At 50.7% G+C, this 25,078-nt stretch overlaps 1 protein-coding gene across 13 annotated transcripts; it reads right to left on the minus strand.

Annotated features, from left to right (window-relative positions):
• Positions 1-269: 269 nt before the first annotated feature.
• On the minus strand, positions 270-23,502 carry pik3c2b (phosphatidylinositol-4-phosphate 3-kinase, catalytic subunit type 2 beta). 13 transcript variants are annotated; one of them, XM_061290319.1, is made up of 33 exons: positions 23,018-23,499; positions 18,373-18,944; positions 13,382-13,482; positions 12,810-12,970; positions 12,627-12,747; positions 12,329-12,440; positions 11,901-11,980; positions 11,710-11,773; positions 11,482-11,631; positions 11,230-11,263; positions 10,959-11,154; positions 10,721-10,843; positions 10,490-10,657; positions 10,303-10,417; positions 10,087-10,229; positions 9,823-10,011; positions 9,665-9,758; positions 9,450-9,544; positions 9,193-9,373; positions 8,617-8,724; positions 8,434-8,526; positions 8,205-8,334; positions 8,003-8,139; positions 7,731-7,900; positions 7,441-7,597; positions 7,247-7,356; positions 6,715-6,910; positions 6,514-6,638; positions 6,307-6,424; positions 5,953-6,028; positions 3,003-3,106; positions 2,788-2,916; positions 270-2,253 (listed from the first exon to the last, which is right to left on the minus strand). In XM_061290319.1, exons 2-33 carry the CDS (start codon positions 18,922-18,924, stop codon positions 2,074-2,076), a joined length of 4,512 nt encoding a protein of 1,503 aa, XP_061146303.1. In that variant the 5' UTR covers positions 18,925-18,944; positions 23,018-23,499; the 3' UTR covers positions 270-2,073. The 13 variants fall into 13 exon arrangements, 11 of the variants coding, with proteins under 11 accessions (XP_061146303.1, XP_061146301.1, XP_061146300.1 ...); XM_061290317.1 differs by having other exon boundaries at positions 8,419-8,526; positions 10,959-11,263; positions 23,018-23,501; XM_061290316.1 differs by having other exon boundaries at positions 8,419-8,526; positions 10,087-10,202; positions 10,959-11,263; positions 12,329-12,470; positions 23,018-23,501.
• Positions 23,503-25,078: the final 1,576 nt, after the last annotated feature.

A 25,078-nucleotide genomic window follows, 5' to 3' on the forward strand; every position in this document is an offset into this window, starting at 1 on the left:
ACTGGTCTTTGAATGCACCCCGCTTCAACGGCAGAACGCGGATGAACTTAAAGACATCAAATGAGAATAATCCTTTAAAAAAATTAAAATTGACTGGCGCAAACGTGAGTTCTTCATGTTTTTATTGAAAACAACATAGTGCTGACGCCGTACGAGTACGGCATCGGTTTTTTCGCTTTCCAAACAAAGCGTGCGCGCTTCCGCGGCAGGGGGAACCAAATCGAGCACAACACCTGTTTGTTATACAGGACTGTCTCAGAAAATTAGAATATTGTGATAAAGTTCTTTATTTTCTCTAATGTAATTAAAAAAACAAAAATGTCATACATTCTGGAGTCATTACAAATCAACTGAAATATTGCAAGCCTTTTATTATTTTAATATTGCTGATTATGGCATACAGCTTAAGAAAACTCAACTATCCTATCTCAAAATATTCGAATATTTCCTCAGACCAAGTAAAAAAAAAAATTTAAAACAGCAAAACAAAATCAAACATTGTCCATTAATGCTTACTTGGTTGGGAATCCTTTTGCACGGTTTACTGCAACCAATGCGGTGTGGCATGGAGTCAATCAACCTGTGACATTGCTGAGGTGTTACGGATCCCCAGGATGCTTCAATAGCTGCCTTTAGCTCATTTGCATTGTTGGGTCTGGTGTCTTTCAGCTTCTTCTTCACAATACCCCACAAATTACGGGGTTCAGGTCAGGGGAATTGGCAGGCCAATCGAGGACAGTAATGCCATGGTCGGTACACCATCTACTGGTGGTTTTGGCACTGTGGGCAGGTGACAGATCATGCTGGAAAATGAAATCATCATCTCCATAGAGCTTTTCAGCAGACGGAAGCATGTAGTGCTAAAAAATCTGCATTTACTCTGGACTTGATGAAACACAGTGGACCAAAACCAGCAGCTGACATGGCTCCCCAAACCATCCCTGACTGTGGGAACTTCACACTGGATTTCAAGCAACTTGGATTTTGCTCCTCTCCAGCCTTTTCTCCAGACTCTGGCGCCTTGACTTCCAAATGAAATACAAAACTTGCTTTTGTCTGAAAAGACGACTTTGGACCACTCTGGAACTGTCCACTGCTTCTTCTCCATAGGCCAATGTCAGATGCTTCTTCCGTTGTCTTGAGTTCAGAAGTGGCTTGACCATGGGAATAAGGCTATTGTAGCCCATTTCCCGGACACGTCTGTGAACAGTGGCTTTTGATACCTGGACTCCAATTTCAAAAATCGTCCGGGATTTTGTTGAACTGCCTCAAACATAATACAGTAATACATGTACAGTCCACTGTCTTTGAAGCTCCCCCAAATTCTGGAAGCAACTCTTCTTCACAATGCTGTTAAGGCTGCACTCATCTCTCTTGGTTGTGCAGTGTTTCCTGCCACATTTTCCCCTTCCAACAAACGTTTTGTGGATGTGCTTTGAAACTGCACTCTGTTAACAGTTTGCTCTTAGAGAAATGTATTTTTGTGTCTTACCCTCCTGATGGAGGGTGTCAATGATGGTCCTCTGGACAGCAGTCAGATCAGCAGTCTTCTCCATACTTGTGATTTAGTTTACTGAACTAAGCTTTGTGTGTTTATCAAGGCTCAGGAAGCCCTTGCAGGTGTTTTGAGTTCGACGATTCAAGTGATTAGTTGAATACCCTACTAGTATACTTAGTCAGAGGCGTAGCGAGGAATTTTTCCAGTAGGGGCGCACGCCCACAGGAAAAAAAACCGAACATCACCCACGCCGTTCGCTGATCGCTAAAACAACATCCGGGTACGGGAGGCAAACGGTGAATGGATAACATCGCGCACATAGAATAGCGCAAGCACATTTGCGCAAGACCGAAAGAAAAAAACGGCATGAAAATGAAGAATCGAAAAAGCTCGATTTTTTTCAACCGGGGCGCAGGGAGTCCTAACCGGGGCGCCGCCCCGGCTCGGCTACGCCTCTGCAGTAGAGCAAAGTTATAAGCGCGCGCGCTCGCTCGCTGACGAGTCGGAGGTGGGGTTGATGCCAAAAGGGTTTTTCCATACGCGCTCCCGTTTTTTCTGCGGTGGACGCGCGGTGCTCATTGTGGCACCGGCGCCAATGGGTGCCAGTGGAGCCAGCGCTGACCCGGAACCAGCGCCCCGAGTGGCACTAAGGCCTCGCCCAACAGCGTGTTGTCCCAGAAGGTGCCATCAGCCAGCACGCGCACATGCACCTGGCGCCGCTGCAGGTCGCCATGCGGGATGCGCTCGTACACCAACTGCCGGGCAAAAGACACACGCGTGTTAGCATCGCGGCGCAACTCGACTCTGACGAGCGCCGGCCACACAGTACGCCACCGACACGTCTGACGGCAAGGCTTCGCTCTGGAACTCTCTGTGGAGGAGCTGGCTAGGAGCCTCTCTCCGTTTTTGGTGTGCCGTCAATAAAGTCCGTCGACGCCTTTTGGGGTTTCTGGTCTTTGCCCTCACTGTCCGAAGCCAAAGTGTCGATACTTGAAAGACCGACGACAGCACCAAGACGCTCAATGGACCCCTTTTATCAGGGGTCTCGAGCCCACTTGCTTTTGTGCCCGTGTGGCTGCAAAGTGGCTGGCTAGTTTGCCGCTCAAACCGGCTTCCTGGCTCATTGCGGCATTAAAGTTGCATTAGCGTCACCGGGCGCCAGGTGGAAAGCTCCGCCTCCTGATTGCACGCCATTCCACAGCATTTTGTAGCAACTTCTTAATATCTGGGCGCAATTTCTGCACAAGCTGCTTTTGTCATTCCAATCATGCGTGCGTGTGCGTGGGTACCATCTCGTTATAGGTTGGGTTGCAGGTGCGTCGCGCCGCCTTTGTCTTCCTCTTGCTGGTCTTTTGTGGGTCTGGCAGGAGGTAGAGTTTTACGTACGGGTCAGGGTCAGTACCGTCCTGAAGCGGCTGCTGCTGGCACACGCACGTTCACATCAGTGGGCGACGTGTGCCCAAAATCCCCCCGCCCCCCGATACGCGCAGCAGGACACACTGACCAGGCCTCGGATGTGCATGACCATGATGAAGAGTTTCTCGTTGCGGTAGCAGATGGACAGTTTGACCTCGCCCAAATCTTTGCCAGACGGACTCCACGGCATTTCTGTGCGTGTGCACACGCAAAGTTACACACATACATACACAATCATGTCCAGCACGCACGCACTTTGGCGCGAAGCACCAATCATCTTATTTTTGTATATATACCTAGAATAATTTATGGTGGCTTGTGATTACCGTAAATTTCAGACTGTAAGCCGCTACTTTTTTCTCATATTGTGAACGTGGTGCAAGGACAACAACCTCCTGCTGAACGCCCTCACCCACCTGGAGAGAAGGGACTCGTATGTGAGATTGCTGTTTGTGGACTTCGGTTCTGCCTTCAACACCATTGTGCCACAACGTCTCATCACCAAACTCGACAAGCTGGGCGTCAATACCTACCTCTGCAACAGGCTACTGGACTTCCTCTGTCAGAGGCCACAGGTAGTACGTGTTGGCGACAAAATCTCCGCCAGCATCACGCTGAGCACAGGGGCCCCCCAAGGCTGCATGCTCAGTCCGCTGCTCTTCACCCTGCTGACGCATGACTGCACTGCAACCTACAGCGACAACCGCATTGTGAAGTTTGCTGACGACACGACTCTGGTGGGTCTCATCACCAAGGGAGACGAGACTCATTACAGGTTGGAGGTTGACCTTCTGACCACGTGGTGCAGGGACAACAACCTCCTCTGAACGTTGACAAGACCAAGGAGATTGTTGTTGACTTCCGGAAGGGTCACACCCAACACCTGCCGCTGACTATCGACGGTGCTGTGGTGGAGAGAGTGAGCAGCACCAGGTTCCTAGGAGTGCACATCAGTGAGGATCTCTCCTGGTCCACCAATACCGCATCACTGGCGAAGAAGGCCCAGCGCCGCCTGTACTTCCTGCGGAAACTCAGGCGAGCGTGTGCTCCTCCGGCCGTCATGACTACATTTTACCGTGGCACCATTGAGAGCGTCCTCTCCAGTTGTATTGCTGTTTGGGGTGGTAGCTGCACTGACTACAACATAAAGGCCCTCCAGCGCATAGTGAACACGGCTGGTAAGATTATTGGTGCTTCACTCCCCTCCTTGAAAGACATTTACACCTCCCATCTCAGCCGCAAGACGACCACGATTGTGAGTGATGTGAGTCACCCCGCTCACTCTTTGTTCGATCTTCTGCCCTCTGGGAAGAGTTACAGGAGCCTGCGCTCCCGCACCACCAGACTCACCAACAGCTTCATACTCCAGGCTGTTAGGATCCTGAACTCTCTCCCCCCTTCTGCGTAGCGTCCTGTACTTTTGTGCTATATTCTGACTGTCTGCTGTATGCACACTTGCTCCGTTTTGCTCCTCTTATTTATTGTGTTATTTGTTTATTTATTATTTATTCATCACTCTTATTATTCATTGTTTGTGCCTTCCTGTTTTTATTTTGAGTTGTTTGCTTGTATGTATGTCGTGTACTATGTGTTGTCACCGTGAGATAGTGGAAACGTAATTCCGATTTCTTTGTGTATCTTGGCATGTGAAGAGATTGACAATAAAGCAGACTTTGACTTTGAGCCCTGCGGCTTATAGTCCGGTGCGGCTTATATAGGTTTTTTCCCGTGATTTTTCTCATGACTAACTTATACACTCATAAAAAAGCTGTGGATCGCTGTTGTGGTGTTATGTTAATAAAAGTTATGCGTCCCTAAATAATCATCTCTTTCCTGACAATCATCTTTGTGTATATTCTCTTACAAATGGTAACTAAGCATTAAAAACCTTACACAATCATGCGGCAACTTTACATGCCTTTTTTCTAACGGCCATCTGGGGGGGGCTCGAGCAGAAAAGGTAAGAGTAAGAGAGGTGGAATATATGCGCAGAGGAAGACAGTAGTGGTACGTTGTGCACGAGGAAAGTTAGCGCACACAGAGCCCAATGATGGAAGACACTGGAAGGCATGCGTATGACGCAGCTTTCAAGTTAAAAGCCATTGAGTTGGCTGATAAAGAAGGGAACAGACCGGTTTCACGTAAACTTGGAAGAAATGAATCGATTTAAAGTGGCCCTCCAACTTGAATGGGAGGCTTGGATGACCAGCGGCGAGAAACCTTTTCCAAAAACTGGACGCGAAGAGCAACTTTCGCACAAGTCTCCCAGTGGATCCTGACAGCATGGAACAGTGTGAAAAAAATCCACCATCACCAACGGGTTTCGAAAAGCCGGTATGCTGCGTGACGGAGAGGAGAGAACAAGCTCAAGAGTGAATTTGCCTCAGGACGAGAGTGACAATGAAGGCAACGACGTAAGAGAATGAGAGTGTTGCGACGTACATCTGGCGCTATTCCAATCGGACACTGAGGAGGAAGATTTTGCTGGTTTCAGTGGACAGGAGGAAGACAAAGACGGCTCTCAGTGACTTTGTTGACTGGTATGTTTTTTTTTTTATCCACCTAGTTAGTGTTGTTACTTCTGTGTTTACAACAAAACGTTAATTTTATTAAAACTTTACCCCAGCTAGTGCTGTTACTTCCGTGTTTACAACGAAATGTTAATGCTATTAAAAGTTTAGCCCAGCTAGTGCCGTGTTTACAATGAAATGTTAATGTGATTAAAACTCTAAAATGGCTTTCTGTGTACTGTCTTTCTTTGTAAAAAGACTCATGCGCACGTGCGGCTTATAGTCCGGTGCATCTTATATAAGTGTAAAACAAAAAACAAATCACAAATTTTAGATGGTGCGGTTTATTGTCCGGGCGGCTTATAGCCCGAAATGTACGGTAATAATTCGGGAAGAATGCGAACATCTTCCAGTGATCCTACGAGAAAAGCTCCTCCTGAAGCTCACACTCAAGCAACTGCCCCACGGGAGAGACAATGTGAACTGCAACCTGTGTATGTGTGTGTACACACGAGTTTGCATGCACACCTGTTTTGCTGCTGCTGCTTGGTCCTGGTAGCTCGTCTCTGGGTAGGGGGTGGAAGAACGTGTACACCAGATCACACTGCGCATATACACACACACACACACACACACACACACACACACACACACACACACACACACACACACACACACACACACCGCTTCTCAGAAGTGCTCAAATCATATCAGCATTACGCACTCACGTGTATGTGTGTGCGTGCGTGCTGAGTGAAATGGAATCACAATGTTCCAAGACGGAGCTGAGGGGTCAAGGGGGTTGTAGACATCTGCTAACTCGTCCACACGCGTTTGAAAGTACGCGCCTTTGTGTCCGTCACGTGTAGTGCAACAACTGACCTGTGCGACGTCCTGCACGGCGTGGAGGAGCTGCCGCACGTAACCGTTCAGCTCGTCTTTGCGCCGCTCCGCCGCCCCCTCGCCGCGGGAACGGCCCATCGCCAGGCGGCCGGGGAAGCTAGGGGCAGGACGAGCGCCGAACTCAGAATTGTACAGCCCCGGTGCGCCTCCAATCAAAGGAGGGGAGACGCACGCGTTTGGGGATACCTGGGAAGCTTGGAGGAGGGGAACAGGAGCCTGAGTTTGCTGTGAAGTTCCTGAAACTCCTCAAAGGTCCGCTGCACCAATTGCGCTTCCTGCTGGCCATCACGCTCCACCTTCACCGCGTAGGTCTAGAACACGAAGCGCACGGCACAGCGTCATCGCGGCAACTGGAGGTGGCCGGCGAAATGAAGGAGCGCCACCGACGTGAGCTTTCCCATGGCCGCTGCCGTGCGCGCACACGTAGAGACTTTGGATGACGCGGTCGCTCTGAGCCGTGTGCACGCGAGGGGCGAACGACAGCGACGGGACGTCCTCGCCACACGCGAACTTCATCTGCGCCAGGTTGTGGATGAAGAAGTTCAGCTTGGTCGCCACGCTGCCCAGGCTCGTCTCGATCAACCTAACCCCACGCGCGCACGCATGCACAGACACGCACGCACACACAAGTAGCCATGAGGTGCATCCGTGACCGTGTTTGCTGGTGTTCAGGTGGCATCACATGGTGGCGCCTCAAAACACATGTGAAACCACACTTGTATTTAAATGGCTTTTGCACAGTGAAATGCGTCCGTGCCCAATAAGCGCACATAAATTCCTTTCATCATTTGTGGTAGCGGCGTGGCAAGCCAAAGCCATTCTCTTCACGGCCAACAGAAGCGGGCCCGGACCGCCCGCGCCAACACATTTGCTGCGGTGGTTGTCGGAGGACGTCACTCAGTCTTCGTCATGCGCGCACCTGGTGAAGTACATGGTGGCGTCCGCCTCCGACTCATGAGGCCTCAGAGCATCGTAGACGTACTTGAGATCATCGACGTCGGACAATTCGGGAATTCCGCATGACAGCATCTTCGAGACACAAACGGCAGACTGCTCACCCTGACGGCATGTGCGCGTGGAAATGCACGCATGTGTCGGCAGATGTGCGCCCACCAGGCCGAGCAGGTTGACGAAGAGGTGCGCGTGCTTGCGGATGATGTTGTAGGCCTCGCAGCAAAGGTCCACAAAGTCGTGAAAGCGACTGGACGGTTTGTCCCCGCCGTTGATGACGTAAGCCATGTCGGACGTGAAGACGAACGGTGCGCGGTCCCTGTGGGAACGGGGATACAGTCACGCTCACCTTCACTAGAGCAACGGCTGTGTGCAAGGCGACCACTTGGGTCCACACTTGACCTCTGGAGCGCGCTATCGTGGTCTCGCATGCAGCTGCAACCTTCACTCACCGCTTGATATTGCCAAACATCTGCGCGTGTCCCAGGAACCTGCCAAAGTCGATGTGGAACATGTGGCCGCTGGTCTTCAGCATGATGTTGTCGTTGTGCCGGTCGCAGATTCCGAGCACGTACGTGGCCACGCAGCAGCCCGCGCACGAGTAGATGAAGTTCTCCACCGCCTACCCGCACCAAAGCAAACGTGGCTTAGGGCAATGGGGTGCGCTCCCGTCTCAAGTCACCTTTGCCCTTTAAAACAAGATGCCAACAACGGGCAGGTGCACCTTGTCGTACTGCTCTTCGGCAGGGTTGTGCTTCTGAAGCCAGTCAGCCAGCGGTCGGTCTTTGAAGGATCCCGTCACGCCGTGCTCCACCTGGATCTTGCGCAGCGTCTCGGCCTGAGGGATCATCTCCACCATGCCTGAACGCAAAGACGGCCGCCAATCAGACGCCGCCGGGCCGCCGGCCCGCCAAAGCGTTCCTCACCGCGGCCCCGCCCTGTGGACAAGCACTTGAAGATGACCATCCTCATGTCCAGACCCTCCTGGAGCCAGATCCTGTTCATGATGCGGATCACCTGCAGCGTCAGCATGTCCTGACGCAGGTCATCGCCTGACTGCACACACATGCACAGAAAGGTGCAAACAACCGTCAAAGGAAGGAAATTAGGAAATTCATTCAAATTAAAACACACACACACGACAGGCGGTCTGACTTTGAAGATGACGCTGATGGCGTCGCCGAGTGGGTCGAAGTTGCAGAAGGTCAACTTGAGTGGGACGGTGTTGGAGTTGAAGAAGGAGCACGCCTGCATGGCGGCAAGAGAGAGGGTGCGACCCATCCCCCCCTCCGATCAGCAGCGTTGGCAAGGTGGCCGGCACGACGGGCACCGACTCACCGGGATACAGATCCCCCGCACCCGCAGTGCCGGGTTGAGGGGAAGTCGGCAGCTGCCGTTGATGGAGAAGAAGCTCTTCATCTCCTCCAGAGCGTCCCGCAGCGCCGCCTGACAAAAGCGACGTACGCCAGACGCAAGTCGGCCACCTTTGACACGGCCAGCGGATCCGTTTGTCGAGATACTTTTGAGCATTGGCCGAGCTGCCTCTGAGGACCCAAATCTTACACAGCCCCCTGTTGAAGCCCGAGACTTGATTTTCAAAAGGCACTGCCATGGAATGGGCACGGTTGGCCATCACTCCCAAGCCTACGCCGAGCTACGTTTTCTGCCAATTAGATTTGAATCCAGTCGTCTTGGAGATGGCCCTCAAAACATGTCACCAAAGGCTGTTGGAGACGGCAAAAACGCCCAGCAGCCTTTTCAACAGAGGGACTGCGGCCATGCTCGGGTGTGACGAGAAGGGCCGCTAGGCAAGGCAGCGCAGAGCCGAAAATCTCAAAGTGGTATTTTGCGCGTCTTTGCAAGTGGCGGTCGCACCGGCCAAGCGGCCGCTCTCGGGCGACACCGCCCACTGACCTGTCTGGCGGCAGACGCGGCGTCCCGGACGCTTTGGGCAACCTTAGTGAGGATGGACACCATCCAGCACTGGCGGTCCAGCTGCTCTCGGACGCCGCGGCCCGCGCAGCACAGCAGGGCAGCCAGCAGGTGTTGATAGCGAGCGCGGAACTGGCTATCTTGCAGGTTGTCCTTCAGCAGCCTGACGGGGCGAAGAAAGTTAAAAAATATAAAATAAAAGGCGCGCCGGGGGTGAAGACAGCTAGGGCAAAATTCACCAGAAAAGCTGCTGAGTGACACTCAGGTCTTGGATGGCACGCCGCAGCAGGAAGCGCACCAGCGAGCTGTCCAGGTAGCACTCATACTTCACCGCCTCACCAAAACAAGGAGGGGGAAAAGATTCACATCGGATGGATGACACCAACTTCATCGATTGCGTGATCAAACAGTCGAGTCAGTCGATCAATTGAGCAGAGTCCTTGCGAGGTCAGACCTGTACGAGTTGAGGCAGGAAGTCAACCAGCTCCGGCTCGGAGATCGCGTCCATCCACTTGACGGCCGTCCTGCGAAGCTCCTGGTCCGGGAACCTGCAACGGCGGCGGCGTCACGGGCGGCGTCCTGGGCGTGGCAGGCCGCCGCTGTGGCACTCACGAGTCGTGGAGCAGGCCCAGTGCGTCCAGGTGGCCCGGGCAGGCCCACTGTTTCAGCAGTGCATAGAGCTCTGGCAGGCAGGCCCACTGCCAGCAGGGGGCGCTGGCCAGCACCAGTGGAAGCGGGCTGCTCTCCGCCTGGAGGAAGGCCTTCTTCTCCCACACGGCGCGCTTGTCCTCCGCCGTCAGCCTGAAATGCACACGCTAAAGCACTTCGAGCGCTGGCCACCCATGCGCCAGAGCGGGCGGCTCTCTTATGCCTGACCAGAAGAAGGCCTTCTTGTGGAGGATGTTGCGCAGCACCACCTGGCTCTCGGCGTCCAGTTGGGAGAAGTCGTATCGAGGGCAGAAATCGGTGGCGGGCGGCATTCCGAAGACAACCTGGAAGGGCGGCGATGGGAAGTCCACCTGTGAGCCAGTAGGTCCGTGTGAGATGAGCGCCGCGCACGCGGCTCCTCCGGCCGAGGGCGGCTTGTCCCACCTGCAGGATGACGCTGTCCAGCTGGCTCAAGTTGGGCGAGCCAGAGCGGGCGTTAATGCTGCTCCCCGCTGCAGAAGGCCAAAGGCCCAGCAGCTTCCTGCCGCGCATCAGCACGCTACACATGCCGCCGGCCATTAGTGCGCTAACAGGGACGCTAATGGTGGGGGGCAAAGGGGACGCCACTTACTGCCTAAAGTCAAAGAGTGGCAGGGTTACCCAGCCCAGGGCCTCGGCGCCACGCCGCTGCCTGCCCTTCTCCTCTGAGCTGCCGGGGGGCAGCAGCGAGCTGGCATACAGCGTCACCGTCAGCTGTGTCTCCCGGGGAAGCTGGCTGATCTGCACCGGGAAGGTCACTCTGCGCTGACAGGCGCGGATGAGAAGACGGCCGACGGGCGCGGCAGCAAACACAGGCGCCTACCTCTGGTCCCACACCACCAGGTGGAAGAGGTATTTGTTGACCATCTGCTTGCTGGTGTGCTGGGGGGCGCAGAGCTCCACCCCTCCGTGACTCAGCGCGCATGACAGGAAGTAGCTCTCGTAACTGCACGCGCAAACAAACACGCACATGAATACCGGAGGTGCCAAGCGCCTTGGCGTGAGAGTGTCAGCGTGCACCCAAGTGGACAGGGATGTGCCCTGCACCCACGGAAAGCCACCTGGCAGCCCAGGTGACGGGCAGGCGGTGCGCGGCGTAGACATTGAAGGAGAGCACGGTGGCTGTGCGTCCCGCCTCCTGGATGGGCATGGCGCCGGGGCGGTTGTGTGGCGCCGTGTGGAAGTCGGCGTTGAAAGTGGCGCAGTACAGGTCCACCAGGTCCAAGATGGCTGCTGTCAGCCTCTCCACCAGATTCTCTGTGAGACGGCAAGCGGAGCGGACAGGATATTGTGAGGACGAGCGGCGGGAGGGACGCGAACAAGCGAACTTACTTCGGTTCTCCTGGACGCACAGCGCCGAGGCATCCTGCCGGTCGGAGAGCACGTGTTCAGAAGTCTTGTTTTAAGCTTTCAACTTGGACTCTCACGTCAGGTCCGAGGTTTCAAATTTGGGTTTTGAACCCAGTTTTAGTGCAAAAGTCCAAATCTAAAGCCTGGTCCGTTCGACATTGTTTTAAAAGTTGAAATGCCAGCGTTGGCTTAAACACGTTTGCGCTGCGGCACGACACAAAAGCCCGAGTGCACCTTGAGGACTTTGGGCTGCAGGCGACAGGGACGAGGAGGCAGCCGTCCGAGTGCCACCGTCACCTCCGGCGTCTCCACGCCTGCTAGCGAGCTGCACAGCGCCTTCACCGACTGGACCAGCCGCTCCACGCGCGGCGGCGCCGGCTCCGCCTGCCGGGGCCCATGCCGCCCGAGGGTCGATCAACTGCTCGCCGCCCGAAGGTCAGTCGCCCGCACTCGACACCTTACCTCAGCCAGCGTGAAGGACTCGGCCTCGTTGTGGAAGGTGTCCAGCAGCACCGTCAGAGCCTCCCTGTGTGCAAAACATCCAAATGCAGAGCTACAGCACTAGTTTTGTTTTTTTTCTCTGAGGTATGAGGAGGAAAAAGTGGCCATTGAAGTATCCAAGCGAGCCACCACCAGCGCTGGTGCCGCATCACCTGGTGAGCGTCTGCTTGATGGGTCGCTCCTGCAGCAGGATGCCGTGGTTCAACGCGGACGCCAGCTCGTCATCGTCCTTCTGTCGGGTTGGACCAAAAACAAGAACCTGGTACGGTTGTCGACTTCGGGGCTCAGTCTTTTGTGTCTTTCCGCAAAGCAGAGGGGGCCTTTTTCTATTGTTGTTGGCTTCATCGCGGGGCTCAAGCGAGCTCCTGGTCACGTTGCTATATTGATATGCCAATCTTTGCACTGCTTTGGAAGACGTCTGTGAGTTAGTTTCAACCACGATTTGTGTGTGTGTGTGGGGGGGGTTGAATTTGGCCTTGGACCACACCATTCGCCGCTTCAGACAATTAGGCGGAAATGTTCCCATCTGCTAGTCGGTCTGACGTGACGACTACAAATATGTGCACGTGTGTGCACGGACCGTGCGTGCCAGCTCCGTGTCGATACCATCTCGCCGAGTGAGGACTAGTCGAACATCCCGGTCCAACTTCAAACATTGTTGCACATACTCTGAACCTGCCAAAGTCTGACAGCTGCCACACGCACGCACACAAACACACATGCTCACATTGGAGGAAGAGAAGATTAGACTGAGGGAAAAGCAGCGCGTCAAAGACACACAAGAGGAAGTGGGCAACCCACACGGAAGCGGCGCCGACGCGTTTCCGCAAACAAACAACCTCGCCGCCTTGTTGCCTGGCGAGAACGTAAGGACTTACTTTTGGAGGTACTCGTCGTATCCGCACACCCTCAGCAGGTAGTCGTTCACGTCCAGGTGGTTCAGGTCCTCATGAGTGTAGCACAGCATCTGGTAGATGATCAGGTCCGCCGTGGAGGAGCCTGGCGCACACGCACACAAGTGAGCACGGGTCGCCTGGAGAAGGCTGCGGCGGCTGACCAACCATCACAAGTAAAGATGAGCGGCTCCTCAAAGTGAGCGCTGATGACCGTCACCTTGATGGCAGGATACGGGCCGCAGCGGGTCTCTTCCGGGCCGGCCCGCGGAGACCAGACCAAGCCGGCGTTGGTGGAGCGCTTGCAATGCGGGTACGCCAAACGCAGCCTGGGCAAACACGAGCTAGTTCTCAACTGTCTGAAAACAAAAACAAGTGGCACGGTACCTTTCCAAGGCATCGCCACGAGTTAGTTGAAGGCACCCTTTTTGCTCGTATTCTCTTGACGCTACACCGCCACCTAGCTAACAATTTCAGGGTGGCCAAAATGTTCTTTTCTGACTTGCGTCTTCACGTGGCTCCAAATTTGGGTTCCTCTGGCCTGCAAATTCGCTTCGGTCAGCACTGCCGGGGTACACCGGAAAGTCGACCACATTTACCGAAGGTTGGCAACAAACGATTCTTTGAACAATGGATTGTGAACAATCGATGGCAATCACCCGATGAGCCTCCAATTGAGTCAGGAAAAGCCCCGCGCCAACGAGGCCGTACTCCTCTAGCGCAAAGTCCCCTCTACTCACACGTCCAGCATGTGGCAGAACGCTGCCACCTCCTCGTCGCGTTCCTCCAACACCTGAAAGAGTTGGTAGCCGAAGCCGCTGGTCCGTAAGCCCGACGCCACCTGTCGACCATTAAGTTAGAATGTCAAGGTAGCGGGCAGCACGACTCGATGGGTCAGCCACCGCTCCCGGCAGGCGCAATCTTGACGTGTGGCGAAGGCAACTTGTGTACTGGTGTCAACCTGTGATTGATTGACGACGCACGTCTAGGGAGAGGACGCTGGCGCTGATGGTTCGCCGCTTCTCCACCAGAATTAGTTAAGTTTGAGTGTTTTTTATTTTTTAGTCATTATTAAAGTTTAGTTTTTAACATGTAAATGTCCCCACTCATGACAAAGGGCATGCACTTGACCTTGTCGTCTCCTCATCGGCCGTAAGCACCCTACAAGTTCACGAGGTCGGTGTGTCTGACCACAAACTTATTCAAATGGAACTGCCTTTCCCATGTCCCTACTCCAAACCAAGCGGCAAATCTCATTCAGAAATTTCAAAAACATCAACCAAGACACTAAAGCACAGGACCTCCAGCTTCTCTCCTCTTCCTCTGCAACCTTTCCATCAGTCAGCAAGGCAGTGGACTATTACAATAACTCTTTGGCCAAACTTCTAGGTATCCACGCCCCCATAAAAAACAAAACAGTCACTTTTTCATGCTCAGCCCCCTCGTACACCAGTGAGCTGCGTCTGATGAAGTCAACTAGATGCATCCTGGAGCGTCGTCTCAAAGCCTCAGGACTGACCGTGCACAAACAGGCCTACAAAGAACATCAGAAGGCCTACTCAAAAGCCCTTGGGACTGCACGTGCCCAGTTCTACTCCAATATCATAAACAATACCCCTGGGAATTCAAAACAGCTCTTTTCAACCATCAACCACTTTCTCAAACCCCAACCCACCACTCCAACAGAATCCTCAGAGGTAGTGTGCAATAACTTCATGACCTTCTTCACCGCTAAGGTTGACAACATCCGCTCCCAGCTCCTCTTCTCTTCTGGCCCCTCCACTTCACCTCCACCCCCCTTCCTTTCACCCACGACAGTCCAGCCTCTCCGCTGCTTCTCCCCCATCTTGCAGTTGGAGCTAGAGGACATCATCAAAAAGATGAAACCCTCCAGATGTGCCCTGGACCCTTTAGGGTCAGCCATTCGTCCCCTAACCAATGTCATCAACCTGTCACTCCAGTCTGGCTCTGTAGCCCCTACATTGAAGACAGCCATCATTACCCCCCTGCTAAAAAAAAACCTCACTTGACCCGGACAACCTTGCCAACTACAGACCGATATCAAACCTCCCGTTCCTCTCCAAGGTTCTGGAAAAAGTGGTAGCTGCCCAACTTTACACTCATCTCACCCGCAATAACATCGCTGAGAAATTTCAATCCGGTTTTTGCTCTGGCCACAGCACTGAAACAGCCCTTGTTAGGGTCACCAACGACCTTCTTATGGCTGCCGATGCAGGCGCCCCGTCACTCCTCATTCTGTTGGATTTGTCCGCTGCATTTGACACTGTCCACCACAATGTCCTCCTTAATCAACTGCACTCCACTGGATTCTCTGGCACTGCTCTAACCTGGCTTCAGTCCTACCTCCCGAACCGAGTACGTTTCCCTGGAAGGGAAAAAATCTGACACACACTCTCACCTCCGGTGTCCCCCAGGGATCTGTACTCGGTCCTACCCTCTTCACTCTCTACATGCTACCCCTCGGCAATATAATCAGGAAGTTCGGCATCTCATATCATTGTTATGCGGACGTCACCCAACTATACGTCAAACTCGACCCCCCGCCCTCCACAACCCAGCCTCCTCCATCCTCTCCCTGTGTCTAGAGGAGATAAAGCCGTGGCTGAATCTCAGCTTCCTGCAAGTCAACAGAGACAAAACCCAAGCCATGTTAATTGGCACTCCCCATCAGATCCATACCTGCCCAATAACAAGTATCTCATTCGCCGGTCACACTATCCCCCTCTCAGCCACTGTCACCAACCTGGGTGTGAAACTGGACCCTCAACTCAACCTAGAGCAGTGCTTCTCAATTATTTTCTGTTACGCCCCCCCCTAGCAAGAAGAAAACTATTCGCGCCCCCCCTTCCCCACCGTGACTATCCTAACTTGTCTTGTAAGTCGTAAAATGTTGCACTGTCGCAAACGTCACAGAAGTAACAATGAGAGCGCCACTGCCCCCTGCTGTGAAGATTCGCAATTACACTTTATTCTAGTACTGCCAAAAAAAAAGCCTGTTCCCCAGGGTCACACGCGCCCCCCCAGGAATAGCACCGCGCCCCCTTATTTGAGAAGCACTGACCTAGAGTCACACATAGAACACATCTGCAAAACCTCCTTCTTCCACCTCAGGAATATTTCTAAACTCCGCCCCACACTTACCCTGACGGATGCTGAGAAATTTGTCCACGCCTTTGTCTCCTCCAGGCTAGACTATTGTAACGCACTCCTCATCGGGATCCCCAGCAAGAGCCTCCAGAGGCTACAGTACATCCAAAACAGCGCTGCTAGGATCCTGATGAAAAGCGACCATATCACACCCATCCTCTGTTCTCTGCACTGGCCTAACCCTAACCCATCAAATTCCGAACTGATTATAAGATCACCCTCCTCACTCACCAGTGTATCCTCGGACATGCTCCCCCATACCTCAAAGAACTCCTTGCCCCAAAACCTGCCACCCGAAGCCTCCGCTCATCCAACTCACACCTTCTCCACGTCCCGAAAACCAAGTTGTGCACCATGAGCGACCGGGCCTTCTGCCATGCAGCCCCCACACTGTGGAACTCCCTCCCCGACCACCTAAGAGTACCCAAATCTACAGACTCTTTCAAAACCGGACTTAAAACTCACCTCTTCACCCTAGCATTTCCGTAATCCTGTTCTCACATCCTGGTTGTTGTTCAGTTGTTTTATACTTGTCTTTGCTTTGTTTTCTTTACTTGCCGTGTAGCACTTTGAGATTCCTCCGAATGTAAAGTGCGTTATATACATATTAGGGGTGTAAATCGCAGGTTTTGTCACGATACGATATAATATCGATACAAAGAACTACGATACGATATTTGCCGATATCTTAAAGCCTGCTGCGATTCATTCACGATATATCGCGATATAGTGCTCTACGATCAATTTTTTTTTTTAAATAAAAAATATAGAACAATATCCTGATTTATAACAATTCATACGCAAAATCAACAAGGTACTGCAAACTCTTTATTTAGGAAATACAAGAGTATTGCAGGATACAAAGTGCTTATTTTAACACTGAACTTTGATGTCGTGTTTTTTCTTTAAATGTGCAGCGAGATTTGTGCTCCCTGAATATTTGGTCACCGCATGGCAGGATTTACAAATTGCATGTGTCTTGTCCGTTGAGCCAGATTTTCTTTGGAATCCAAAGTCCTTCCAAACGAATGACTTGAAGCCTAAAGGGAAGCAAATTTCTTCGTCTTTTTGGACACTCGCCATATCACCAGCCCAGGAGCCGCGTACTAGTTGTCGACTCCCCTTTCACGTGCCTGCTCTGCTCACAACACAACGCCGCGCACTGCTCCCTGCTCCCGGAAAGAGGAAGCAAGCAACAATGAACTGGATTTCAAAATAAAGTCGCGTCTAATGTCCGAGGTCAAACACGGCGATATAAATCGATGTTTACGTTTAGCATCGATGCCAATAAATCGTAGAGCATTATATAGATTAATCGATGTGTATCGATGTTTCGTTATACCCCTAATACATATATAATTTATAGGGGTGTAAATCGCGGGTTTTGTCACAATACGATATCATATCGATACAAAGAACTACGATACGATATTTGCCGATATCTTAAAGCCTGCTGCAATTCATTCCCGATATATCGCGATATAGTGCTCTACGATCGATATTTTTATTTTTTTTAAATAAAAAATATAGAACAATATCCTGATTTATAACAATTTATACGCAAAATCAACAAGGTACTGCAAACTCTTTATTTAGGAAATTACAAGAGTATTGTAGTATACAAAGTGCTTATTTTAACACTGAACTTTGATGTCGTGTTTTTTCTTTAAATGTGCGGCGAGATTCGTGGTCCCTGAATATTTGATCACCGCATGGCAGGTTTTACAAACTGCACGTGTCTTGTCCGTTGAGCGATCTTTGCTTTGGAATCCAAAGTGCTTCCAAACGAATGACTTGAAGCCTAAAGGGGAGCAAATTTCCTCGTCTTTTTGGACACTAGCCATAGCACCAGCCCAGGAGCCGCGTACTAGTTGTCGACTCCCCTTTCACGTGCCTGCTCTGCTCACAACACAAAGGCGCGCACTGCTCCCGGAATGAGGAAGCAAGCAACAATGAACCGGATTTCAAAATAAAGTCGCGTCTAATGTCCGACACGGCGATATAAATCGATGTTTACGTTTAGCATCGATGCCAATAAATCGTAGAGCATTATATCGATTAATCGACGTGTATCGATGAATCGTTACACCCCTAATAATTTATTATTATTATTATTATTATTACTCTTGTCAATGCTACACTTGTGCATCCCTGGTTGTGCCTAAGACAGAGCGAGGCGGGCGGGTCACATGACCACTGGCGGGCGGGACGGGGGTCGCGTTCTAAGGACATCTTGTCAATACTTTGCTATCCAGTATTTGCCCACTGGAGGTTTGCCCGCCATTCAGAGAGTCAACAGGCAAGAAGGTCTGCCAGCCAGTCACTTCATGTCACTGGAAGGAATAAGATGAAAGCAATCTTCCTCCAGATATGACCCAGCCAGCGCCAGGCTCCATCAGGGATACATTGTTGCTAAGCGGAAAGCTCAACTCACACAGTTTTTGGACTCAGTCAAAAGCGTTTTGTGCCCGTAAAGTAGGCCACAGGAAAAGGGAGCTCATTCACCCTGTGCGCTCAACGTAGGATGGACACGCCACCCGAGCGGAATCCCAGGGCATCTTACCGGCTCCGCCGACGCTCGGCGCCGGTTCTTGTCGCTTTTGGCGGTGGGTAAGTAGGTCCTGGGCGGGACTTGAGGGGGGAGGGTGTGGTTCTGCGCCACGGACTTCCCAGGTGGGTCGTCGACGGCATCGCAGTCCGGCTCGCCCGGAGGGACTTTGTGCAGCCCCGTGTCAGGCGCTCTACCCGGCAACCAGGGATTCTCTGAGCCCCGTCGTGGCGGCAATGGTGGGATGAGGTTGCGCGGGGGCACGGCGGGGGAGGTATTGTCAGGAAATGTTTGGATGCCGCTGGGAAGGGTCTCGGCGTCGGGGGGGCTGCGCTCGTTCAGTTCGGGGCCATCCGGGATGTAGACGGCAGGGAGGGTTAGGGAGGAGTCGGACAGAGCCCGCTCCCCGGCGGGGGCCTTTTGGTTCTGCTTGAGCCTGGAGAGGGCGTCGTACTCCATCTGCAAGGCCTCAGCCAGGACCAGCTCTTTCCGACTGAGTCCAAGAGAATCCGGGCAGGCCCGGCTCCCACTCACGCCGCCCTCCTTCTGGGTCTGCCACTCCGACATAATGGAAGCGTTGCGATCCGCTAAGAGGACACACGACAAGTTGGTTAGCAACTCCAGCAAAATTGAAGGAATTTGCAAACTTGCCCTGGAGAGGACTGGGAATGCTACAATGTATTACATCCGAGGTTTTGTTAGCACTCGGTTAGCGAGCGATACAATATTCCCATTGTTTAAATTGACTTGACCCGATCGTTCTACGAGTCCAGGCCTAAAAAACTCATGACGCACACAGGCGCACACGTGCACACACACACACAGACACACACACACACACACGACATCAAAGTTGTGTTAAAATAAGCACTTTGTATACTACAATACTCTTGTAATTTCCTAAATAAAGAGTTTGCAGTACCTTGTTGATTTTGCGTATGAATTATTATAAATCAGGATATTGTTCTATATTTTTTATTAAAAAAAAAAAAAAATCGATCGTAGAGCACTATACCGCGATATATCGTGAATGAATCGCAGCAGGCTTTAAATATCGGCAAATATCGTATTGTGATTCTTTATATCGATATGTCGTATCGTGACAAAACCCGCGATTTACACCCCTAGTTTTGAAGGCTTCATTGCCTCGTTAGCTAGCCTGTCGCTACATATTATGGAGAGTGGGCTTGGCGCGTCAGAGTCACCTGTGGCCATAAATCCATTGTTTACGTAGGACCCCAGGAATTTTTTTTTAAATACAGCTTTCCTTTTCGTAGAAGTTGGAGCTTCTTCTTCTTCCGTCTCCTCATTGGGCTTTCCAAACATCTCTGTTTCTTGCTCATTTTTGCTTGTTTCGCTTGATCGACTGGGGCAGTGGTGGCCAACCCGCGGCTCGCGAGCCGCATGGGGCTCTTTGGCTGGTTTCATGCGGCTCTTTTACATTCATAAACATTTGTGTTTATTTTTCGTGCGTATTTACTCCGCTTGAGTTCAATATGGTATTTTGGTCAAACGCGGATGCGCGTGAGGTGAAATCCCGCAAAGGAGGAGGGACAAACCCATTTGAGGAGTGGAAAAAAGGAAAAAAATGGAAGGAAAAAATGCACAGCTAAACGAATATATGACGATGAACATAGGGCAGAGCGATTGGTTTTGCTGGCTTTTTAATGAATGGCGACCATGACTACGGGGGCCCATTAGGTCCAGAAAAGCTGACAAGACGCTAAACCTGGGGTGGCCAACCCGGCCAAAATGGCAAGGAAAAAATGCACAGCTAAACGAATATATGACGATGAAGTTGTTTTTTGTTGAACGCAATGGCAAGCCATTCTGCCTGATATGTCGGACGTCATTAGCGCATTTAAAAGCTTCAAATGTTCAGCGCCACTTCAGCTCACTTCATGCCAATATTGATAAGGACTTTGCAAAAGGGACTGAATTTTGCAAGCACAAGTTTGGACACTTTGAAAAGTCAGGCAGAAGAATAGGTACAGTTTTTCAAAAAAATTACGAAGCACTCAGAGACTGTCACACTTCCATTGTTTCAACTGGCTTGGAACATTGCACGGGCTAAAAAGCCATACAATGAAGTTCATTAAAAAATGCCTCAGTGACGTTATTGAAATCTTGTCTCCTGAAAACGACAAACTAAAACGAATGGTCTGTCCCGCCACACATAGTAAGTGAAAAAACTTATGTTTTTGTCTGTGGAATTTGTTGAACTGAGAGTTTGTCTGTGTGAGACAATGCACACAATGTTCATTGTTGAAAATGTGGCCTTTGGTCTGTGGTTTTAGTACTGTAGGAGTCAATTTGTCATTATCATGTTGGTGCGTGACATAATAATGTCACACAATAAATTTGGCTGAGCAGAGGTGTGTGTGTGTGGGGGGGGATGTTCATGTGTGCTCATGTGTATGATGTGGCTCTTTGCGATGACACGGTAAAAAATGTTGGCTCTTAGTCTCTGACTGGTTGGCCACCCCTGGACTGGGGTGACATGTCACGTGACCGGGACGAGTGTCTTGAGCTGAATTAATTGATTGCCGATAAAAACCAAATCTTTTCTGTGCGGCTTGACGGCCCGGTACCAAGTGACCCACGGACCGGCACCGGTCCACGGCCCGGTGCTTGGGGACCACTGGTTTAAACCATACAGCAAGCAATGGAGCACACGTGACCTGCGTGCGTCTATTTAAGTGGGTCGCAGCTGCTTTCGTCAAGGGAAGCAGCTCCCCATCTGGTGACTAGTACGTACTAGGGGTGTAACGATTCATCGATACACATTGATTAATCGATATAATGCTCTACGATTTGTTGGCATCGATGCTAAACGTAAACATCGATCTATATTGCCCGTTTTTGAGCTCGGACATTAGACGCGACTTTATTTTGAAATCCAGTTCATTGTTGCCTGCTTCCTCTTTCTGGCAGCAGTGCGCGGCGTGTTGTGTTGTGAGCAGAGCAGGCACGTGAAAGGGGAGCCGGCAACTACGCGGCTCCTGGGCTGGTGCTATGGCTATTGCTCCCCTTTAGGCTTCAAGTCATTCGTTTGGAAGCACTTTGTAATTTCCTAAATAAAGAGTTTGCAGTACCTTGTTGATTTTGCGTATGAATTGTTATAAATCAGGATATTGTTCTATATTGATCGTAGAGCACTATATCGTGATGTATCATGAATGAATCACAGCAGGCTTTAAGATATAGGCAAATATCGTATCGTGCTTCTGCGTATCGATATATCGTATCGTGACAAAACCCGCGATTTACACCCCTAGTACGTACATCCTCTTCTCCTACCATATTTCACATGGACAATGACCGGATAGTCATCATCAGCACAAGTGTGGGTGTATGTGCCACATGGTTGAGGTCAGACAAAAGAGGGGTGTGTTGTTTTGTTGATGTCAAGAAATGTCACGCTGTAATGTTGAAACACTCCGCTTTATTTCTCCGCCTCTACAAAAACGAGCAGTGGTCCTGCAGTTGATTCCATTGCTTGACTGTTTTTTACCGTGCGCCTATTCAAATCACATGACCCTTTTTGCAGGACGTAAGAATACGTCACAAGGGGAGATACAATCCATCCATCAATCTTCTGTACCGCTTTGTCCCCACGGGGGTCGCGGGCGTGCTGGAGCCTATCCCAGCTGTCATCAGGCAGTAGGCGGGGAACACCCTGAACCGGTTGCCAGCCAATCGCAGGACACACAGAGACGAACAACCATCCGCACTCGCACTCACATCTACGAGCAATTTGGAGTGCTAAATAAGCCGACCAAACATGCTTTTGGGATGTGGAAGGAAACCGGAGTGCCCGGAGAAAACCCACACAGACATGGGGAGAACATGCAAACTCCACACAGGGAGGTGGAAACGAACCCGCAGCCTCCTAACTGTGAGGCGGACGTACTAACCTGTGAGCCTACAAACTAATCCAATTCAATCCGTTTTTCTTTATTTGGCGCTTTCACAACAGCTGTCACCGCACGCGGGGGAAAACGGCATCGGAGCAGATGGACTATGACGTCACAATTGCCTGCACCTTCCGCCGCGTATCAAGCCACACGACGGCAATGACGTCAAACTAGTTGAATACGTGATGATATCGAACATGACGGGGCCCGAAGGATAGATTAAGATCAAATAAATATACATAGAAAAGAAAGACACCTGCACAACTGTGCATTGACCGAAAGGTGCTTGAACGCAGACCGTTAATTTGCTCGCCCACAATGAATTGCCGCTAATTTCATCCAGCAAATTTCATCCATCCATGCGTTTCAACAGGTAACAAGTGTATTGCTGTCTTTTGCGAGTTTCCCAAATGTTACGCACCTCTTCGCTCGATGAGGGCGGCGACGGCAGCACGGTCCGCTTTCTGCCCAATAGCTTCAGTTCAACATTCATTTTCGGCAGATTGTATCAAGCCGATGTTTACCTCTAGTCCTGATTTCGGCTCATAATCTAACAAACATCATCGCTACGACTATTTGTTCCACTTCAGCGATTTGTCAATGCAGTTCGACGTGAGCGCGGGTTGAGACCCAGCGAGTGAGTCCATAGGTCAAAAGCGAGCCAGCGAGCCATGGTGCAAGCTAACACGCGCTAACCCGCATCCGAACGTGCTAACTTAGCGACGAGGCTGATATTGACCTACCTTGCTGGGTTCCCGGCGGGCCGCGGCCGCTTCACCGGAGCCAGCGGTATCGTTGGCGACGGAGAAAGCCCGCGTCATAGGAACAATAAATATCAAAATCCTATTCGAGTGAGCGAGGCAAAAATTTCGGATCTAGCCCCTCAATTGTCAGGGGTGGCAGTAGGGACAGCAGTAGCGTACGCGTAAAGCTTGTCCGGAGCCTCGGAACCTGACCACACCGACACATGGACACGCTCGCCGCTGGAGTCGCTTCTTTCTATTTTCGGGACTCTCTCCTCCGAGAGCAAGTGGCACCCAGTTCCATTTGAGAGGAAGCTTGTAGTTTCCGCAAGTTGTTTCTAAGTAAAATGAAGAAAAACCCGAAACTTGCGTTCAAATGACTTTAATCCAAAATATTTGAGTCGCTCCGGTCAATGTTTGTGGTTTAGATGGTTTCACTGTTCCCGAAAACATTTTGATTTCGATGATACTCAAATCACCTGTACTTCCGGTGTCGTTCATTTCAGCGCTTGACAATCAGGGGGGGGGGGAGCGGAAAGTGAAACAGTGACGTTGAGCGGCCGCCAGATTTGAATCACAACGATTGGAATCAGGGTTGGTGTTAACATGTCCTTACATTTTATTCAATACGTTATAAATGATTTTGAAATACATTTTAATCGTGTTTCAAATCTTTCTCGATTGTTAGAAACTTTGTCCAAAATCGTAGAAGTACTTGACTTAACAATCACCTTTGGACCAAAACCATGGCATACGAAATAACCACCAATCCCCACCCAAAATTCATATTCACGTGCCAACTATCGTCCACTTGAAGCCATAAGAATGTAAATGTTAGCACCCGCGTAAACTTGGTTGCCGACGTTTTCAGACACCATATGATGGCAGAAGGTGCCAAAAAAGGTAAGTCAGGAACCACATTGCCACACCTGCCACCTCCAATGATGAGCTCATTACAAGCTGTGCCCTTCCCCACCCGGGCGGGCGTCATCAGAATGTGCCGAATGGAGTGAGAAAGAACACATTCAGTCACTTTGGAGTTTTTCAGGGGGTGGATTTTACAGACTCCCGGCCTCATTCTGACCTCCCGCTGCATGGACACAAGCCCTTGTACGATCATTAAATGTCTTTAGCATGAATAAAAAAATTTCACCTGATGGCACAAATATAAATTTTGTATGTCTGTGTTGAAGTATACTGCAACTGTAGCGTAAGAAGTACAGGACTGTCTCAGAAAATTTGAATATTGTGATGAAGTTCTTTATTTTCTGTAATGCGATTAAACAAACAAAAATGTCATACATTCCGGAGTCATTACAAATCAACTGAAATATTGCAAGTCTTTTATTATTTTAATATTGCTGATTATGGCATATAGCTTAAGAAAACTCACATATCCTATCTCAAAATATTAGAATATCATGAAAAAGTATACTAGTAGGGTATTCGACTAATCACTTGAATCGTCAAATTAACTCGAAACACCTGCAAGGGTTTCCTGAGCCGTGAAAAACACTCAGCTTGGTTCAGTAAACTAAATCACAAGTATGGGGAAGACTCCTGATCTGACTGCTGTCCAGAGGACCATCATTGACACCCTCCATCAGAAGGGTAAGACACAAAAAGACATTTCTCAAAGAGCAAGCTGTTCACAGAGTGCAGTTTCAAACCAGAAAAAGTCTGTTGGAAGGGGGAAGACTCCTGATCTGACTGCTGTCCAGAGGACCATCATTGACACCCTCCATCAGAAGGGTAAGACACAAAAAGAAATTTCTCAAAGAGCAAGCTGTTCACAGAGTGCAGTTTCAAAACCAGAAAAAGTGTTGGAAAGGGGGAAATGTGGCAGGGTACGCTGCACAACCAAAAGAGATGATCGCAGCCTTAACAGCATTGTCAAGGAGAGTCGCTTGCAGAATTTGGGCGAGCTTCAAAGACAGTGGACAGAAGCTGAAGTCCACGTATCAAAAGCCACTGTTCACAGACGTGTCCGGGAAATGGGCTACAACAGCCTTATTCCCATGGTCAAGCCACTTCTAAACTCAAGACAACGGAAGAAGCATC

The sequence above is a fragment of the Syngnathus typhle genome, linkage group LG11 (assembly GCF_033458585.1).
Source record: "Syngnathus typhle isolate RoL2023-S1 ecotype Sweden linkage group LG11, RoL_Styp_1.0, whole genome shotgun sequence".
In the NCBI taxonomy this organism is placed as follows: Eukaryota; Metazoa; Chordata; class Actinopteri; order Syngnathiformes; family Syngnathidae; genus Syngnathus; species Syngnathus typhle.

Bases quoted from the DNA above. Each gene is read 5' to 3' on its own strand.
- pik3c2b (XM_061290313.1), bottom strand. From the start codon at position 18,924: ATGTCGGAGTGGCAGACCCAGAAGGAGGGCGGCGTGAGTGGGAGCCGG. The intron at 10,658-10,720 runs GTAGGCGCCTGT...CTGTCAGCGCAG, and splicing joins CTGGTGGTGTGGGACCAGAG to AGTGACCTTCCCGGTGCAGA. The intron at 2,917-3,002 runs GTCAGTGTGTCC...GTGTGCCAGCAG, and splicing joins TCATGCACATCCGAGGCCTG to CAGCCGCTTCAGGACGGTAC.